Source organism: Pan paniscus, chromosome 1, assembly GCF_029289425.2.
Source record: "Pan paniscus chromosome 1, NHGRI_mPanPan1-v2.0_pri, whole genome shotgun sequence".
Lineage (NCBI taxonomy): Eukaryota > Metazoa > Chordata > Mammalia > Primates > Hominidae > Pan > Pan paniscus.
In genome coordinates, this window is record NC_073249.2 from 217,551,487 (window position 1) to 217,569,673 (window position 18,187).

Sequence of the window (18,187 nt, forward strand, 5' to 3'; positions counted from 1 at the left end):
GGTCCAGCCCCAGGAATCATTAACTGCAGGGTCTCCTAATGCCCGCAGTGTCGGGGGACCTGGCACCTCCCCCAGCCAGGTCCGTGCGGAGTTGGCCGGATGTGACCGAGGCACTGGGCTCCCGGAAGTGCCTGAGGCTGAGCTGGGCACTGGCCTCACCCCTCTTGAAGCCTCCCCACCCAGGCCTGTTCCCTGCCCATGCCAGACCACCCCGCCTGCTCGCACTGTGCCCACCCTGCCACCCCAGGACCCCCATTCCTTCCCGCCAGCCTTGCCTCGGGGTTTCTGGCCCTTTAGGCCTCAGGACTCCCTGGCTCGACCCTGGCCCCGTCCTCTGTCCCCACTGGCTTCACAGTCACATTTTGCTGCCAGCGCAGGGCACTGAAAAACTGCTGGCACTGCCAAAAACCCTGTGTGCGCTACGACTCCCCAAACATCCCTTTATTTTTATTGTTCTGTTAATTACTGTTTAAACTTTAATAAGTCACTTCGTCAGGAGGGGGGACCTGCCGTGAGCTTTTCTGTGCAAACATGGGCCGGGAGTGACTCGGGTGTAATATAACCCTTTATGCGATGTGGGAATGTTTAGATTGTAACAGAAACTTGTTATTTTAATGACAGTTGGTTGGGGGGGTATCTGAGCACAGAAAAACAGGAGGGGTGGGCGCTCCCCTTGCATCCCCACGGAGGGCTTGGGGCAGCCAGGGCTGCTCCCCTGCTGCCACGACAGAGGGCCCAGGGACCCATGGGGACCTTCTTGGGCTGCCCACTGGTCAGCTCCAGACTGGGCCTGGATGGCTGGGGCAGGTGAGGCCCAGGAAGAAGTTGGCTTTAGCGGGGATGGGAGCAGGAGGCCTAGGGCAGCTCTCACATCCCCAGGCAGAGGTGGGCAGGGCCACACGGGGCCGAACTCCAGGTCCGCAGTGCCCTGCAGTTACCAGGCAGGAAGCAGTGCTCCCGGCTCCGAGGAGGGGACTCTGCCCACAGTCACCGTGGAGCATCAGGGAGGCACCGTGTGCTCTGCAGCCCCAGCCAGACGTGTGCCCACATCATCCCCTCAGCAACGCTGTGTTACAGTTGGGGACCCGAGCCCAGGGCAGGGAAGACGCTGAAGTGATGAGCTTTCCAAGGGGCCAGGTCTCTGGAGTCGATTTGTCTTATGTGGAAGTTGCCAAAGCCCAGGTGCCCCACGGTGGCCTCAGAGGGCTGGACGCCCTCCCGCAGCAGCGGTGCCGGGGAAGGCTCGGACCCCACGCTGGATTCAGGACTGTCTGCGTCGGCTGGTGGGGGCTTGGGCAGGGCATCTCTCAGGTTCCTCTTTGCCTTCATCAGGAGAGGGAGCAGGCAGGTGAGGCAGGGTCACCCTGAGACCTGGAGGCACTGGCCCTCCTCTTAGAAGGTCTTCCCATCTCCGGGGAAGTCAGGGGCTCATGCCCAGGTAGGGGTGATGGTGGCCAATGCCCTGACTCTGTAGGAAGAGGCACTTCTGCACCAGAGCTGCTTCTAGTGCAGGGGCACCTGGGGAGGGCATCTTGCCCCAGCATCTGTGGGGCCCCTGCAGGCACCTCAGGATACCTTAGGGCCTGTTTCCCTGCCTTGTCGCCATTCAGTCCATCTGTCAGCCTGTCCGTCTGCATAGCTGAGCTTCTGCTCTGATCCAGGCACTGCGGTGGCAGGGATGACAGAGGCCTGCACTTGCCCTCAAGGGCTAGCCCTGGTTGGGGTTAGTACAGGCCATCCAGAGAGGGCAAGGAGGGCAAGACCCAGGGCGCCTGGCCTCAGCCCGAGACATGGATGGTCCTGTTGAGCCAAGGAGGAGACCCTTACTCTCTGGGCTCTCCTGCCCACGGAGGGTCCACATGGAAGCTGTCCTGCCCTCGCCCCACCTCCTGCTGGCAGGGCCAGAGGTTCAGGGACCGGGTTCCCTAGAGCTGGAGGTGGGAGCCCCCCAGATGGTGGCAGCAGCATGGGCCACGAATCGCTGAGGTTTTCCTTTTCCAAGCAGCGCGTTTCCCTAAATTGTCTTTGACTGCGTGCATGGGTAATGAAAGTTTATGCCCTTGTTAGAAGGACAGGCGGCCAGTTCCAGTTAGAACTGGGGCTGTCTCCCTGCCAGCCCCCTCAGCCCCCCTCCCCAGCAGGAGAGAGGCAGCGTGAGCACAAGAGTGCGAGAGAGTGTGTGTGCGTGCACACGCGTGTGTGCACACACACAACCTCCCCCTCCCTGGCGGATAAGAAGGCTGTTAGGCGAAGGGAGAGGGGACGAAAAAAAAATTTCCATATTTGTGTAAGTTGCTTTAAAAGCATTTTATCATGTCATAAAAAAGGGAAAGTACTCTCAGAAATTGATCCTCTCCGCCAGCCCATTGGACAGAAGGACGTTGGATGTTAATGGCCATCCTGCTCCAGGGTGGCTTATTAAAAAATTTATACATAAATGCTTAAAATTGCATAAATTATTTAAAAAAACCAACAAAGTAAGCAATTTGAATTCCCTCTTTTCCTCCCCTTCACTCGGTCCCCCTTTTCCAGCCCCTCCGCAGGGCCCTCCCGGTCCCCAGGCTCCCGCCCCCCTCGGAGCTTTTCCCCTCTTTTCTCCACTTGCCACTGCACCCCAACGCCGTCCGCCGTGCCTTCCTCTGGGGCTTCCCTGCCTCACCCACAAATTAATGGAACCGGCAGCCCACCTCCAAACACTCACAGGCACACGCGCTAATAAAAACACCACTAATAATGCCCCAAATCGCAAAATTAAATATTAAGGCCAAAGGAGGCGGACGTGGAACGGAGCCGCCGCCACCGTCGCCGAAGTTGGAGCTGATGAGTGTGTCTCTCGCAGGCGTGGAATGTCACCCACACATCCTGGAGACTGGAGTGGGGAGTTTTATGATGGTTTTTCATTGATTTGTTTCCCCAGCGCAGCTGCCGACCTCTATTGAGGGACAAACATAATCAGCACTGACGCAAATTAGATGGTTATTCGTTTTGAAAATTGACAGAAAAACAATAAAAAAGATGAAATGCTCCCAAATCAATAGATATAATGAAATTCAAATAATCCGAGAGATGAGGTCTCCATGGCAACTGATAATGTGGAAAAGAAAACAATTTAATAAAGGACAGACACACTTTGAAAACAGATTGGGCCCGGGGAGGGGGGCGGGCCGGCGGGCGGAGGGCTGGAGCGCGGGCTGGCGAGTGAAGGATCACTGTCCGTCCCAAGGACACCCGCCATAATTAAGCGAGGCTTTCGGCCCCAGAAAGTGCAGATTCAGGTTTTAATACACAAAATTATTTCAGGAGCAGTGAATCGGAAAGTCGTTTGTAATGACCTTCCTGAGAGGCCCGGGCGCGGGGCATGTTGGAGGCTGGGCGGCCGGGCGGCTGAGTTATGGCATATTTGTGTTTTTATAGTGCGGAGGGGAGGGGGTGGGGGGGGAGGGGGGAGAAGGTTAAACAGTATTTACAGCTCAGTTGTTTTCAGAGAGGAAAGAGAAATAGAGTTCATGGGGAGATGCGGCGGGCGGGTGAGCCGGGGAGGCCTCTCGGGCAAGCAGGGAAAGGAGGTGGCCTGGGCAGGTCCCCCACCTCGGGCTGCCTTGCCCATGTCCGTCTCTGGGACCTAGAGCAGATGCCAGGAGCCGCCTCTCCCACTCCGGTCTCTGGCATGGCACAGCTTGTGGGGCTGTCTAGGTCTGGGGCCTCTCCAGGGCAGTCCAGGCTGTGTGGACACCCAGCCAGCCACACCTGCTCCCGTGAAAAGGCAGGGTGTTTCTGCCATCATCCTAGCCTCGCACCCTCCAGTGCACTGCATGGCATTTGGCCACCCATTTAGATGATGCTGCCTTTCCTGAGCCCAGTGCCGCATCTGGGGTGTGCCAGCCTCGGGCATAGCGAGTAAGGACCCGAGGTGACATCATGCTCCGCTGTGGTGGCCCACAGCTTACAGCCTCCTGCCTCCTTTTCCAGGCTCCACCCCCCTGCCAAGTGCCCACCTGGGGCTGGGAAAGGGAAAAGCTTGGGCCCTTTGGGTTTGGCAGAGGTGGGGGCCACAGAGAGGGGAGGGGACCAATTAGACCCCCTCCACTGCCCTCCAGAGACACTTGCCCGGAGCAGGGCAGCTCAGGCACTGAGAGTCAGCCCAGCCCTGGGGGTCCTAGGCTCACCCGAAGCCCCTTCCCTCACATCTGTCTCCCCTCATGGCTGCAGGAGCCATGTTTGTGTTCTGTTACCACGACCACACGCAGCACTCTCAGATTCCACATGTGCACGTGTGAATATAACGGGATTGTACAAACACAGGCATCCGAGCGTGTGTGCGCGCGCACAGGCATGCACGCGGTCTGTGCGCGTTTGCTCAGTGTGCGCGTTTTAAATCTCCCCTGGGTGGTAACTCTCTTTTTTCTCCCCTTCCTGTTTGGCTGTGACCTGGGGGAGATTGATAGCCAGCCTGTGCGGTGGATGCTAACAGTTCCCCTGATTTATAGAGTTACTTACGCTAAGTGAGGCCACTTAGACGCGTCTGGATAGTAAACCTTTTAACTGGACTAAAAAAATCATAATAAATAAATAAACAAAGTGGGACAAGCTAGGGCCCCGTGGCCAAGCACGCCCCCCACCCAAGTTGGAGCTGTTGAGGGCCAGGGGACCTGGCTGAACCCCTCGGGCCCTGGCTGAACCCCTAGGGAGCAACAACCATTCCTCCCACAGAACTTAGAGGCCCTTCTGTTTGGAGCTGGGGATAGAATTGGGTCCAAGAGGGAAGGACTCCCTTCTCGGAGGGGATGGAGGGGACGGGTCCTGGCTGGTGGGGGAGGGGTCACAGCTGAAGGATGGGGAAGGAACCGTTCAGGCGGAAATGGGCTGTGAGGTAGAGGAGGGAGGAGGGGTAGATGCCTGGGCCCTTCCTGGCCCTTGCTGGCCTCCAGACCTGCCACTCCTCTGGCACCTCTGATGCCCACTACAGAGATGGCTCTTGTACTGGCTTTGAAGTGTTCATTCCCAAGTCTGAACTGAGCATCCGCGGCACAGGAACCAGGGCTGCCTGTGTGCCCACATCATAGCCTGAGGAGTCAGCCCAGGGTCTGGTCTGTACACGGTACTCAAGAGAGAGGTTGTTGAAAGGACACCAGCACAGCACCCCAAAACTGGGGCTTGTGGCCTGTGAGCTGCAAGTTCGGAAGTAAATGGCAGGGTGGAAGCCCCGGCAGCCGCCCGCCCCTGACTCCAGGATGCCTAGGCGGGAGGCTGTGGGGGACACAGGTGGGGTTGAAGATTATGACCTTGGGCATCTGAGCCTGGTGGCAGTTGGGCTCCAGCACTGACTGTGGGCAGCTACCAGCCTCGCAGCCTTTGCTTCCTTATGTGGGAATGGACAGGACAGCCGACCATGTGGAGATCCTGGGGGCATCACCAAGGTGGCACTGTAAGGCACCCAGCACAGACGAGGTGCTCAGAGGATGCCAGCTGCTCTATGGCCCCAGACACCATGGCCCAGGGCAGCTACCAGAGTGGCCCCCGAGCTGCCTGGCAGTGGGAAGGCAGGGCCCCAGCCCACCCCCAACCCAGGGGACTGGTTCCTGGCCCCTGCCTCCCCACCTCCTGATATACAGCGGGCATTAGGCCGCCCAAAGGGGATACTGCATCCTTAGGAAGAAATATGTCCTCATTTTTCTTAAACACCGTTTCCACTGAGTGAAATGTTTAGAAGGGACGCGCAGGGAGAACTTTATTTCCTACCAGGGAGTTCAGAGCCACCAAGCAGAGCCCATAAAGCACCCGGAGCCTGGGAGCTGACAGGCAGCCCGGCCCCAGAACACATTACTCACGGCTGGGGAGGGGCTGCCAGGCCTGCCCGGCCCCCTGGGACAGACCCCCACCCACCCACCGTTGAGGCAGGACAAGCAACTCTGAGACCCAGGGCCATGGGCGGTGGGCACTGCAGCCTCTCCTCCCCTTGAACCCAGGATGCCTGCGGGAGGGGGCCTGGCCCTGACCAGGTGAGCAGGCTACCTCCAGAGAGCAGTGAGATCAGGGGACTGGGGATACGGTGCAGCTACAGGAACGCCCCTCTCACCCAGAGCTGGCAGGAGCCCTGGCCTGCCCCCGCCTACGGAGGGGGTGATGAGATTCATGCCATAACGGGGCCTTCTCCCGAGGCCCTCCCTTCATTCGATTTCTGAAGCCGGCTGATTTGAATATTTATAAATATCAGTAAATTATTTATTGTAGCAATCTGCTGCACCATTTTACCCATCGCAGTTAACACTTTAAGGGGCTCCGTGTTTTGGGAACAGGAAGCGAGGGTGAGGAGGGGACGGGGCAGGGGAAGGAGTCCCCGCAGAGAGGCCTGGGATTTCCTAGGGCCGGCTTAGGGGCCCTAATGGGGATGGGGCCGAGTCCCAGCCTTCGGGAGCTCCTGGCCAGGGTGAGCTTGGGCTCTGGAGTGTCTACAGCCTCCTCCTCTATGAAATGGGACAATGACAGTGCCGGCTCCGCTGGGCCGTTAACAAGTCATGCCTTAGTGCCCGGAAAGGTGGACGGTTCAGTCCATGCCCGTTTTCCCCAACCCTGTGCAGGGTCTGCTCAGCTCAGAGACCTGCGGGGAGACTGCTGCTCGTGGCGCCCTGAGAGGGAAGGTCCCGAACCTAGGAATCCGAGGAGGGGCTGAGAGGCCAGCCCGCCCCTGCCCCAGACCTCTGGCCTCTTCTCTGTCCCCTGCCTCTTCCAGGCCAGGTAAGGTTTCTCAGCCTTGGAATCTCAAGCTCACGTGTGGCACCACATCTGCCTGGTGGCCCTCCCAGGGCTCAGCTGCTTTTTCCCAGGTTCATCCCTGCTAGGCCCTGTACTTGGCACAGACAGGTGCCCTCTCTCACCTAACAGCCTGGCCGCCTTTCTACAGGGAAGAATCTTGCCCAGGGCCAGAGCTAGCGCAGGGCAGAGCTCCGCCGTGAGCTCCCGACTCCCTGACCCCAGAGGTTAGGCCATACCCTGGTGCTGTGCCAGAGCCCGTGGGGCCAGAGGCTGGAGGCCAAGAGCACCGCCACCAGCAGAGAGTGGGCTCTGACTGTGTGTGGGTCCCAGGCCCCGGCCCAGCCCACCTCAGCAGCCCCTCCCCTCGCCTCTCCCGTCTCCGGGGAAGCAGAGCAGGAGTCCCCTCGCCTTCCCACCCTCTGGCCCAAGCCTGCCTCCTGGGCAGTATTGTTCCCAGAGGAAGTGTCCAGTGTAAATAGAGCAGCGGGCAGGCTGGTGGCGGGAAGGAGATGAAAGGGGCAGTGACAGGGCCGGGGACGGATGGCTTCCTTCCATTGAGGCCTGGCCACGGCGTTTATATTTTAGGGAAGAAAGTCAGAGGAATGTTTACATGGACAGGAGTCTGGGGTCAGACCACAGCGGGGTGGGGGGCGGATCGTCTATGGATCCCAGGGCCCTGGGCCGGAAGGCGGCGGAAAGCTTAGACCTCAGCTCCAACGCACCCCTGTTCCCGCCGCCCAGCCTCACACGTGCTCGCACTTACAAACCTAAGCCCTACCTCTGCCTCCTGCCCCTGTGTCCCTGGCCCACACGCCTCCCACCTCCACCCCTAGGACCAGCAAGAGAGGGAGAGGGAGGGCAGCATCTGGAAGGCAGGTGGGCTGGGGCAGCGCGGCAGCTGGAGGGCAGGTGCCGGGGGAGTCGGCAGGAGCAAAGGGGCCTGGGGCTGGGGGCGGGTCCTGGGTACACAGCTGTACCGCAGCTGGTGGGGGCCCGGGCAGGGACTGAGCCAGGCACACAGCCGAGATGGGGAGAAGGTGGGCTGGGCTGGGTGGGCCAAAGTGCGGGGAGGCTCCAGGATGGGTGGGGGCCCGGGGAGGGGGCGTCACCAGCAGCAAGTGCGGCCCTGGGAGCTTCTGCTTCCCTCTTCCTTAGGATAAATATTTATAGATTCATTTGCCGTCTGCCATCCACACTTGGCTGCTTACCTCCTGGTAAAAATAGTGCAGGCTCCCCCACTCCCCCCTTCCCTTCCCCATCCAGGGCAAGGGACGAGGGGACCAGGTGAGGCCCGCTTCCCCGGAGGCCTGTTGAAGGAAACCCGGCGTCACAGAACCTGCTGGGCAGCTCTGAGGTCGAGTGGGATGCTGTGAAGAGGAGGCCCCGTCTCAGAACTTCGAGAGGGGCCCCGCATCGTGCTTGGGGTCTTGGGTGTGGGTGGCACAGACTTGGAGATGTGGACGAACCTGGGTAGAGTGGGCATCAGCTTGGGCAAGTGTCTAAGGCCCTGAAGCCAGGGTCACAGGACTGGAAGGCCTGGGAGTGGGCTGAGAAGACCCTTCTCTGGCAGTGGGCCTGGCTGGGCTAGAATCACCCTGTCTCGTCTGGGCCAAGTGAGCCATCCGTACTGGCCACTGGCTACAAGGGAAGGATCTGGCTGGGACGGCCAGGCACTGTGTCTATCAGGGGACGGTTATCTGTGCGTATGAGTCAAGTCCACCTCAGGGATGCGGCCCCTGGGTGGACCCAGGTATTGCCATTCCCGCCTGGGTAGGCCTCTCATCGGGTTTCCTGGCATGTGGAAAGTTGGCAGGGGGTGATCATTAGAGTGAAGCCCCTTCTGACCATGGAGCCGGGGGGCCCTGCCCTCAGCCTTCCCACCTATGTGGAGACTCTGACACGCCCATTCCTCCCGTGAGGGCCATGGAGAGGCGCATTTTGTTTTGTACACAGTGAGTGTGAGCCGAGCCCCTGCTGCTGTGGCCGCTGCGCTGTCCCCAAGCCCCACCACAGGGTCTGGCCCACAGAAGGAGCTCACTAAATGGACGGACAGACAGTTCCATGTGGCTGCGCTGTGTGTGCACGCGTGTGTGTGCGTGTGTGTGTCCACCCTCGCCAGCCTTTGTGGCAGGTCCCAGGCTGTGTGGTGGGTGGGCTTGCCGTATGCCCCCCAGGACCCTCAGTGCCCTATCAGGGACAGAGTTTGGGCTATGTGGCCGCGAGGGAGGTCGCTGGCTCTCAAGTCGCCTCATGAGGGCTTCCTTCCGGCTGTGTGTGTCGGGCTGTCACATTCGGGGATTAGGTGCTGTGACCGGCGCTTCGGGGCGTTCCGTGAGGGACCTAAGCGATCCCACCCTGCACCTGCTGGAGCTCCTGGGGGCTGGGAAGTGGGCTGGCCAGGCCTTCCGGGGCTGCAGAGGCTGGCCGAGGCTGGGGAGCAAGGTCCTAGGATAGGGACAAAGTGGCCCTAGGAAGTGCCATGAGGAACTCCACTTGGATGGCTCTGACTGAGGCTTGGGGGAGGGAGTGGCAACAGGAAATGGACAGAGAGGCCAAGAGGGGGCTGGCAAGGGCTGGAGAAGACCCTGAGGCAGGGAGGAGACTGAGGAACACGGAGGCCTTCGGGAGGGTCCTGAGTGGCTGGGAGAAAAGGAGATCTCTGCTCTCTGCTGAGCAGGGTTGGAGTCAGGTAGGGCCCAGGGACCTGGCCTGGCAGAGGAGCCGCCAGGGGCTGACGTGCTCGGGTGGGAGGGTGCCAGCCAAGTGCTGCCGGGACAGTGAGGCAAGAGGCTGGCACAAGCTGGTCCCTGGCTCTCTGTGACTCCTCCCCAGGAACGTGTGGTAAGGCAGGACGCTCCCAAGCGGAACAAGCTGCCAGGAATGCCACGCTGTCCCTTGACAGCCTGACCGCATAGCCGGCTCCTTAACCTCCCTGGGCCTCAGTTTCCTTGTGTGTCAAAGGGCACACCCCCTCCCAGGGCCCAGCAAGCCTAGGAAATGCCTCCAGGACCTGGGCGCGCCTTGTAGTTGAAGAGGCATTCATTCATTCATTTATTCATTTACAGACTAGTTCTTGAACTACCTACTCTGTGCCAGGCACCCTGCCAGGCTCAGAAAGTAGAGTGATTCTCAAGCATGGCCACGGAGCTCATAGACTAGTGGGGGAGATAGACACGTGCCAGGCAGTCTCAGGGCAGTTTGATGGAACTGTGGTCAATGGGGGAGGCCTGCAGCTTGGGGGATGCAGGGCTGTTCAGGAGGGTGGGTTGTTCTTGGCCTTGCACGCCTCTGACCTCCGTGCCCTCCTCCATCCCTGCAGCTGAGGGCACCCAGTGCACGGACCCGCCTGCAGGCAAGCCCGCCATGGCGCCCAAGCGCAAGGGTGGCCTGAAGCTGAACGCCATCTGCGCCAAGCTGAGCCGCCAGGTGGTGGTGGAGAAGCGAGCTGACGCCGGATCCCACGCGGAGGGCAGCCCATCGCGGCCCCGGGACCAAGAGCGCAGTGGCCCTGAGTCTGGGGCAGCCCGGGCCCCCCGCAGCGAGGAAGACAAGAGACGGGCGGTGATCGAGAAGTGGGTGAACGGGGAGTACAGCGAGGAGCCGGCACCCACACCCGTGTTGGGGCGGATTGCCCGCGAGGGCCTGGAGCTGCCTCCCGAGGGTGTCTACATGGTGCAGCCCCAGGGGTGCAGCGATGAGGAAGACCACGCGGAGGAGCCCTCCAAGGACGGCGGTGCCCTGGAGGAGAAGGATTCGGACGGGGCAGCCTCCAAGGAGGACAGCGGCCCCAGCACCAGGCAGGCTTCAGGTGGGTGCCTGGCCTTCGAAGGGAGGCTGAAGGCCAGGACAGGGAGGCCAGTGGGGAAGGGGCAGCATGTCTGGTAAGCACACCCGACTCCTCACTCCTGCTCTAAATACCGGCCCCTCATCCCACCCAGGGAGGACTCCTGGAGTGGGAGAGACTAGGACGGGGAGGGGCACCCCAGGTGAGAAGGGAAGGGCTGCAGCTGCCCCACACACAGTGGGTCTTCAAGAAACCACAGGCAGAGGGGTGGACAGGTGGGGAGGGAGGGAGGGAGGGATAGACGGGTGGGTGGATAGACGGATGGGATAGACGGCTGGACAGATGGTGGGCAGGTGACTCTTTACACACACCTGTGAGGCCTGAGCTTACCGGGCACAGTACCTGGCACAAGAGGGGCGCAGCGGTCAACAGCATGAGCCTGTGAGCCTGCTGTCTGCACATTCTGCTACTTACGGAGCTTTCTCGGAGGAGCCCAGGACCAGCTTTGTTCTCCTGCCACTCCCCTTGGCCTCCTCTTCCTTCCCTACACCGCTGTCCCTGGCCTTCCCAGCAGGACGTCTCAGGGCCACACGGATTGCCAGCCCGGCCAGCGTATCCTCTTACAGCCAGCTGCCCCGGCCACGGTCCCCTGGCTGACCTCTCTCCCACGAGGCACTGAGGCCCTGCTCTGCTGGTGTCTCCATGTCCTGGGGATCGAGAGCAGCCCCGCGCGCCTTCTGCTCAGGGGAGGGTGGGCCAGGGGTTCCAGCAGGCAAGGGGGTCGCCAGGACCACAGCCCCCAGGTCTGGGCCTTCTCTCTGCCCCCGGCCTCCTTCCCAGCCTTGTGCCCAGTGCCCTGCGCCTCCCCTGCCCGCTCCCCTAGCCCTTCCCCTGCAGCAAGGGGTGCATCTCCTCCCTGTGCGGGGAGCCCTGCGCAGCCACATAATTATGCATATAAGATATAAACAGAGCTGTTTAATTATCCTTCGCCACATCAGTGACAGAGTAATTAACAAACATTGCAAGATCAATGAGGAAAAGTGTGACCTTCAGTTTCCTCTGATAGGAAAAGCCCTTGCCGTTGCCAGACACAAGGTGATTGTGCTGGGCCTGAGGAGAGGAGAGGAGAGGAACGTGACAAGGGCCACCGTCCCCTCCACACCCCCACCCAGGCCAGCTCTGCCCACAGCTGACGGGGAGCGGAGTGGGCCTCAGCCCCTGCCTCCTTCCTCCAGAGGAGTGGAGAGCGGGGCTGGCAGAGGCGGGTCTGGAACTGCCAATGGCCTCAGGGACCCAGGCCTCGCCCCCTCAGCCCCGACACTGGGACTGCCTGCTCAGCGCTGAGCGCTGGAGGAGACAGACAGCGGAGGCTTGGCTGCCTCTGTGGGCTCGGCCCCCAAGCCACCTTCTCTGGGCCCTGGGCTCGGCCATGCAGGCCTGTGGGCCCCCTCAGGGACCCCTGCCTGGTCCCCTCCCTGTGCAAGCTGCCTGCCCTTCGAAGCCTATTTCTCTGCCATATATAGCGAGGGCTCAGCTGCCTCCAGCTATTTTTAGCCCCTTTCCCTGGTCCCTGAGCCACTGAATCCAGCAGCCAGAGCCCACTCCTCCCTAGCTGGGCCCCCCAACCCTGTGTAGCTTGAGGTCAGGACAGCGGCTGACCCGCCAGCCCCGCCCCAGGGGAACGGCTGTCTTTTGGTTTCTTGAGTCCCTCTGTGCACCCTGGGTGCCAGGTGGCTGCCTGTGACTGTCCTCTCCTCCCCTAGCCGGGTCCCAGGCCCTCCCCGGAGCCCACAGCCTCTCCTTCCACATCCCGCCAGGTGTCCTCCCCTCCCCAGGCCCAGTCCTGCCCCTTTAGACCCCCATCCCAGGTGTCTCTGAGGATCCCAGACCTGGCAGGTTCGCCTGGGAGGAGACCCCCCAGCCACGCCTTCCCTTGGCTGTGTAGTCAGCCTGGGGTCCTGCCGCCCCAAGTGTGCCCACGTGGCTGGCTTGCACATGAGCAGAGAGAACATGGTGTCCCCGGGGGCCGTGCAGGTCTCAGTCTCGCGGGTGCACCTAACCCTGATGCAGGGCATGGCACACGGGAGGCATGTAGCACACGGGCAGTGAAGGGGCAGGTGTGCGTGTGCACTGGGGTCACGGCTCGGCCATGGGGTGGGGCATGTGCGGAAGAGGTGGGTCCACAAGAACAGCTCAGAATTAGCCTGGGACTGACCGCCTTCTCCCTCATTCCGAGAGACCCAGGGCAGGTGTTCAGGGGGTTGTGTACCTGTATGTCTGCAGAGGCAGGAAGGCGGCTAGGGATGGGAGCTGGTGAGCCTGAGTGTGAGTGCAAGAGTCTGTGAGGTGTGTGAGTGTGTGGTGTCTGTGAGTCTTTATGAGTGTGTGTGTTGTGTCTGGGTGTGTTTTATGTGAGAGTCTGCATGTGACTGTGTGGGGGTGAGCAAGTATATGAGTTTTATGTGACTGCGTGTCTGGATGTATGTGAGAGTGTGTGTGATTGTGTGTGTGATTGTGAGCACATGACTGGGTGTGTAGCGTGTGTGTGATTGCATGTGTGTTGTGTGTGATTGTGTGCATGTGACTGTGTGTGGGTTTATGTATGTGATGGCATGTGTGTGCATATGACTGTGCATATGTGCGGGTGAGAGTGTGTAATAAGGCATGTGTGTATTGTATGTGATTGTATGCACGTGATTGGGTGTGTGGGTGTGAAAGTATGAGAATGCACATGTGTGTTGTATGTGATTGTGAGCATGTGACTGTGTGGGGGGGTGGGTGGGTGTCAATGTATGTGTGTGTTTTATGTGATTGCATGTGACTGTGTGTGGGGATATGAGAGTGAGAATGCATGTGTGTGTTGTGACTGTGTAGGTGTGTGAGTGTATGCGAATGCATGCGTGTGTTGTATGTCATTGTGTGCATGTAACTGTGTAGGAGTGTGTGTGAGAATGCGTGTGTGTATGTTATAGGTGATTGTGAGAATGTGGGTGTGTGAGAGTGTATGAGAATGCATTTGTGTGTTGTATGTGATTGTGTGCATGTAATTAACTGGGTTTATGTGAGTGTGTATGTGATGGCGTGTGAGTGCATGCGACTGTGGGTGTGTGAGAGTGTATGAGAATGCATATGTGTGTTGTATGTGATTGCATGTGACTGTGTAAGAGTGTATGAGAATGCATGTGTGTGTTGTATGTGATTGTGTACATGTGACTGTGGGTGTGTGTGTGAGAATGCATGTGTGTGTTGTGAATGCATGTGACTGTGGGTGAGAGTATGAGAATGCATGTGTATGTGTGTGCATGTGACTGTGTAGGTGTGTTTGAGAATGCATGTGTGTGTTGTATGTGATCGTGTGAATGTGACCATGTGTGTGTGAGAATGCATGTGTGTGTTGTATGTGATTGTGTGAATGTGACCGTGTTGGGTGTGTGTGTTTGAGAATGCATGTGTGTGTTGTATGTGACTGTGTGAATGTGACCGTGTGTGTGTGAGAGAATGCATGTGTGTGTTGTATGTGATCGTGTGAATGTCACTGTGTGTGTTTGAGAATGCATGTGTGTGTTGTATGTGATTGTGTGCATGTGACCATGTGTGTGTGTGTGAGAATGCATGTGTGTGTTGTATGTGATCGTGTGCATGTGACTGTGTGTGGGTTTGTGTGTGTGAGTGTGTGTTGATATGTGAGAGTGTGTGTGTATGTCACTGTGGGGAGGTGGCTCCAGGCTTCCTGGTGTGCCCGGGGTGGCCACAGTAAGGAGGCTGCACTCAGGCCCTGCCCGGACTCCTGCCCTCCCCGGGTGGCCCAACCTTGTGTGACTGCAAGTGACTGGAGGAGGCCAGGGGGTTGGAGGACGTGTTCAGGTCCTATGTCACAGGCCAGGGGCACATCCACACACCTGCGCCCCTGGCTGAGCTGTGTTGTCAGGGACCCTCAGCACCTGGGAAGGTGTGGGGAGGCCAAGAGGCCAGGTCCTAGGAAGGCTTGGAGTGGACCCTTCATCTGCCCAGGGGATCCATTTGTGGGGTCAAGGGAGGTCCTCCAGCCAGGCCCACCCCGACCCCGGCCAGAGCATCTTCCCCACCCCTGGGCTCCCACCCAGCTGCCCACTGGCCCACGTCCCTACCTGTCCCCGGTTCTTGCCGCTCCCTGTCCTGGGAGGCAGGTTGGGATCTGGCCTTACTTCCAGTAAAATGACTTCTCTTTCATATTAGGCCAAGGCGAGACAGCGGAGACATTTATGAAACTTTGTTTAATGTACTGAAAAGCCATCGGCCAGAACATTTAGGAAATTGATTTTCCTGGCATTGATGAACTCGTTTTATTTTACCCCAGTATTAATTACTTTTTTTAAAAACAAATTAATTTAAGAGTCGTAAAACCTAACAAGTGAGCCAAACGTCCATAGATCATGTCCTGCTCCGCCCCTCCCCACACTGACCCCCTCCCTCTATGGGTGGGGGCCCCCAGTGGGGGGACCTCCTGTCCCTCCCACTCCCTCCCAGAGGTGATGCGCCCCCATCCTCCTCTGCAGGAGAGGCCTCCTCGCTGCGGGACTACGCGGCCTCCACCATGACCGAGTTCCTCGGCATGTTTGGCTATGATGACCAGAACACGCGGGACGAGCTGGCCAGGAAGATCAGCTTTGAGAAGCTGCACGCGGGCTCCACCCCGGAGGCAGCCACCTCCTCCATGCTGCCCACCTCCGAGGATACCCTCAGCAAGCGGGCACGGTTCTCTAAGTATGAGGAGTACATCCGCAAGCTCAAGGCTGGCGAGCAGCTCTCCTGGCCGGCCCCCAGCACCAAGACCGAGGAGCGGGTGGGCAAGGAGGTGGTGGGCACCCTGCCCGGCCTACGGCTGCCCAGCAGCACGGCCCACCTGGAGACCAAGGCCACCATCCTGCCCCTGCCGTCGCACAGCAGTGTCCAGATGCAGAACCTGGTAGCCCGGGCCTCCAAGTACGACTTCTTCATCCAAAAACTGAAGACCGGCGAGAATCTGCGGCCCCAGAACGGGGGCACCTACAAGAAGCCATCCAAGTACGACCTGGAGAATGTCAAGTACCTGCACCTCTTCAAACCCGGGGAGGGCAGCCCCGACATGGGCGGGGCCATCGCCTTCAAGACGGGCAAGGTGGGGCGCCCTTCCAAGTACGACGTCCGGGGCATCCAGAAGCCAGGCCCCGCCAAGCTTCCGCCCACCCCCAGCCTGGCTCCCGCACCCCTCGCCAGTGTGCCCAGTGCCCCCAGCGCCCCCGGGCCAGGGCCAGAGCCTCCTGCCTCCCTGTCCTTCAACACTCCCGAGTACCTGAAGTCAACCTTCTCCAAAACAGACTCCATCACCACGGGGACCGTCTCCACTGTCAAGTAAGGCGCTCCCCACCCCACAATGCCCAGAGCCAGGAGCCAGACTAGACAGGAGGCCTCCTTCCTCACCAGGGTTGCCCGTGCTTGAGGACACACCTGCCGCTCACACCTTACACACATCCACTGTGCATCCAGGCGCGTGCACACTCAGGCTCCCATCCATGCGCTTCCACACACACAGGTGCGCGCCACGCTCACATTCACTCTTGCACCTACAGAACCATGCGTGAGCCCTCCTGCAGCGACCCCCCGCTCCTGGACCTGCACGTGCACCTCGCACACGCCCCCCACACACGCCCCCCACACACGCCCACACTCCCAGGCACCAGTGTGCTCTGCCTTTTGCTAGCATGCACACCGGGACTGCAGCCACCCCCATCTGCCCATGACAGGCTTTCTCTACCTGCTGCCATGAGTGCTGAATGCAGGCCTGTGGTTGGCTGCGAAAGCGCCACCCTGGCTGGGGATGCTGGGTCCATGCTGGTGGCCCTGGCTCCTGGGCTCAGAGCCTGGGCCCTGGGAGAGGCAGGAAGCAAAGGTAGTGACCGGGGTGAGGTGCATACACCCTTACAGCCTGAACCCATGGGCAGGGGAACGGCCTGGGTAGTCAAATGGTGGATGGTGTGGGGCTGAGTGAGACCCTTCCCCAGAGCTCCTCCTGAACCCTGGGGGGGCTCCCGGACCCCAGGGGGCTGCATGCCTTGGAGCAGATCGAGGCGGCCCCTGCTGCCTGGGGAAGGATACACTTCCCCTGCCCAGCTGCCTGCCCCCACCTCGAATCCCTCCCTGTTGGGAGGCCTGGTGCCCCTCAGCCAGCGGCCTCCTGATACTCCCTGAATGCTGGGTGCCGAGCCCGGGCTTCTGTGGCTTGCCAGCCCATGCCCAAGGGGGCTCCAGCCCCACCTGCACGAGATGGCACTGCCCTCCCAGAGTTGGGCTCGTTGAACCTCTGGCCAGCTTCTGCCAGGGATGTCCTCAGTCCCACCGTGGGTGCCTCGGACACTGCAGAGCAGAGCAGAGGGGCTGGGGCCTCAGGGCAGGGGCTGCCCACCAGATGCCCCTGTAACACGAGGCTGCCCCATCTGCTCACCGGCTGTGCCCTGTGTGTCTCTTGCCAGGAACGGACTGCCCACAGATAAACCAGCCGTCACTGAAGATGTAAACATTTACCAGAAATATATTGCCAGGTAGGCCCCTGGGGAGGAGCCTGCCGTGGAGAGAAGGTGGGGGGCCAGGACTGACCGGGCACTCTGAGGCCATTCGTTTGATATCTGACCTCTAGGGCCAAGGTAGCTGCCTCCTCCCATCCCCATCCACTTCGGTCCCTCCACCACACCGAGGGCTGCCCTGCACGCCCGTTTCGGAGCCTCCCTCCGCTCTGTGTAGTCCAGGCCACACATTCCCTCAGCAGCCTGTGCCCCCAGTTAGGGCCGGGGTCCCGACGCAGGGCCTGGCCACAGGTGAGTGCAGCTCCCCCAGCTTGCCTGGGTCCTGCTGTCACACAGAGCCTTGAGTAGGGTGCAGGCCACCGTGAAACTGTCAGGGCTGGGAAGGTAGAGGCAGGCCAGGTGCAGTGGCTCATGCCTGTAATCCCAGCACTGTGGGAGGCCAAGATGGGAGGATCACTTGAGGCCAGGAGTTCGAGATCATCCTGGGCAACAGAGTGAGACCCTATCTCTTTAAAAAAAAAAAAAAAAGAGAGAGAGAGCGAGAGAGAAGGTGTGGGCTGTCGTCCTCTCTGACACAGCCCAATGCACTTCCCCAGTGAGGCTCTGACACCACCTGACTCCAGACCAACCCCTTTCCATCCCAAAGGCAGTGGGATTGGCAGTGAAGAGCCTTTGCCTCAACAGATTCCCCCAAATCACACAAATAACACCCCCCGCCCCCACCCCCCCACCGCCTGCCCTCTGATGGGGCAGCACCCAGCGGCCGGCGCCTGTCTGTCCGCAGATCTTCCAGGTTCCTCCTGCCCGCTCTGTCTCTCCGCCTCCATGTCCCACTCTGTCTCCGCTCCCCTGTCCTGCTCTGTCTCTGCCCACCCCCATCCCACTGTCTCCGCCCCCCTGTCCCACTCTGTCTTCAGCTCTGCCCCGTGCTGTCTCCTCTGTGGTATTATTATTACCATTATTATTAGTGCCTCCGCAGATGGCCCTTTTGGCCACTTCAGCCTAAATATTTGTTTGCACGTGGTTTTCCCATTACAGTATGGGGTTTCTCTCTGTGTCTCCTGCAATCTCACTTCAGTCTTGGAGGGGTACAGGCGGGCTGAGTCACCCC

The 18,187-nt window shown here is 59.9% G+C and overlaps 1 protein-coding gene across 2 annotated transcripts in view; it reads left to right on the forward strand.

Moving 5' to 3' along the window:
* The window catches only part of CASZ1 (castor zinc finger 1), a 122,001-nt gene that overhangs the window by 85,343 nt on the left and 18,471 nt on the right, over positions 1-18,187 (forward strand). For both annotated transcript variants that reach the window (XM_034955196.3, XM_034955192.3), the window contains 3 exons: positions 10,073-10,561; positions 15,073-15,907; positions 17,026-17,094. In XM_034955196.3, the coding sequence (XP_034811087.3) occupies positions 10,073-10,561; positions 15,073-15,907; positions 17,026-17,094 (1,393 nt within the window). The remainder of the gene's footprint in view (positions 1-10,072; positions 10,562-15,072; positions 15,908-17,025; positions 17,095-18,187) is intronic.